This window comes from Cyprinodon variegatus, unplaced genomic scaffold (assembly GCF_000732505.1).
Source record: "Cyprinodon variegatus isolate N-32 unplaced genomic scaffold, C_variegatus-1.0 Scaffold58, whole genome shotgun sequence".
NCBI classification, from domain to species: domain Eukaryota; kingdom Metazoa; phylum Chordata; class Actinopteri; order Cyprinodontiformes; family Cyprinodontidae; genus Cyprinodon; species Cyprinodon variegatus.
The window spans coordinates 885,803-887,827 of NW_015150511.1; the positions used below are offsets into that span (position 1 = coordinate 885,803).

General features: G+C 37.6%; 1 protein-coding gene across 1 annotated transcript in view; it reads left to right on the top strand.

Annotated features, from left to right (window-relative positions):
• The window catches only part of LOC107082672 (snaclec purpureotin subunit beta-like), a 7,871-nt gene that overhangs the window by 2,839 nt on the left and 3,007 nt on the right, over positions 1-2,025 (top strand). The window contains exons 2-3 of the mRNA XM_015371458.1: positions 741-1,067; positions 1,401-1,507. Coding sequence (XP_015226944.1) covers positions 776-1,067; positions 1,401-1,507 — 399 coding nt within the window. The 5' untranslated portion in view covers positions 741-775. The remainder of the gene's footprint in view (positions 1-740; positions 1,068-1,400; positions 1,508-2,025) is intronic.

Below are 2,025 nucleotides of genomic sequence, written 5' to 3' on the forward strand. Positions count from 1 at the left end.
GTTTTGTAGAGCTTTCTTTTCTTGTGTTCCCCTTCTGGAGTTCAAGAGTGGTGACTTTGGCAATGTGATGCCAAACTTGTGGAAAGTTATCCCTCGAGGCCTGATGTCAAAAGTCCGTCGATTCAAACACAAAAACACCGCACAGTGCTGAGGCATCCTTCTTCTGATCAGTTTAAACCAGCGGGATAGGGTAGAAGTTCAAACGCACCAAGATGGCCGCCATAATTTCTGCGCCGCTACCATCAATGCGGGGTCTACTCTGTATATATGTCTATGCTGCTGCGCCCAAAGCTCTCCTATACCTTTGTATTGCAGAGGAGCTACTGCGCATGCACAACTTTTAACGAGAGTCAATGGGCAAAGATTATTATGCCCTAGGGTGGAAATACGTCACCAATCTGACGAAAATATGAATGGTGCTTTACTAGTCATTAAAGATTAAATATGTATCTTGCACATCTAAGAAATACATATTAATATATTTTGAAATATTTTAAATGTTAATTTAAAATCAAATTATAAAAAAATAAAATATGTATATATACATATAATTCTTATATGTCTTAATCATGGTCATTGGGTGGGTGGGGTGGCCCCCTAGCGCCCTCTATTGCACAGCCACTACTGGTTGTAGTTCATATTTCAACATTTAATCTAATTTATATTCAGGGTATTTCAGGGACAGCTCAACAGCTCAACTGTTTGCTTGTTAATTTTTTTTTATTTTGTATTTTTTTAAGATTCAGGTTCAAAATATGTCTATGTGAATAAAGACATGAATTGGACCGATGCTCAAAAGTACTGCAGGGCTAACCACACAGATCTGGCCAGTGTGAGAAATCAATCTGAGAATGACGCCATCGAACAGCTCCTGATGGACAATTTTGCATGGATCGGCTTGTACAGTGAGTCTTGGAGGTGGTCAGACGGTCAGCGCCTGAAGATGACTTCATTCAGCAAATGGAATCCCAGTCAAAGAGTAGATGTGGAAAACTCATGTGTGACTACAGGAAGCGGCGTGTGGAATATTAGACCCTGCTCCAACAAGTATCCTTTCATCTGTAGTGGTGAGTTAAACATGCCAGAAAACAACATGGAAGGTCTTAGAATCAGGAAATGCTTCATTTTTAATTAGTGTTTTACATCTACGAAGAATACTTTTTGATGATGAGGTGCTACACAGAGAGAAGTAAACTTACAGGTGGTTGGCAGAAATAAATACAGGAATGTAAAATTGAAATGGCATGTTGTTTATGAATAGTACCATAGCAGTTATTAAACAGTGCTTTGAAATATATTGTACTTAATCACATGCTGAGATGTTTTGTTTCTTTTACTGACTATTGAGTCTGTAACTCAATTGTGATTTCCTAATAATTCCATATTTCTTTTCCCTTTAGGCTTATCTAACGTGCAGCCAATAGAGAGGAAGCTGGTGAAAATCACTTTGTCCACATCAGCTTCCTCATTGGACCTGGAAGAATCACAGGACGCCATCTTGCAGCAGGTATGTAAGAAATACTGCAGATTTGTTATGTTGTTTGTAAAGTAATTAATAACTATGTGGCAGTAGAAAATATTCATGTTTTATACTGCAGCAAATTTGTACCATATAATATTGCAAGAACAAACAAATGCATGGTTTCCATTAGATAATTGTTTCAGCTGAAAGTGTGTGGTTTTGCTTGTGGTCCACTTCCATAGAGTAACTTAAAAAGATTTTCCCGGTCAAATGAGGAACTAATCAGGTTTTAGAAGCTCTTTTCTGTTTTATAATTTAGGGCAATTTCAAACCAACTTAAATTCTTGCAAACATTGATGTGTTATGGGATAGGAAAGCAAAGCCAGATAGTCCAGCAGTAAAATCTTACCCTAACTGTATGTTTTACAGAATCAGGAGATAAAGAAGGAATGCTTGTTGTTTTTCATGTAATAAACACTGGGTAGTTTCTACTATATGTTAGGCTTATATTTACAGCTCTCTGCAGTATTGCCATTAATATGGAAGTCCGTTTCCGCCACTCT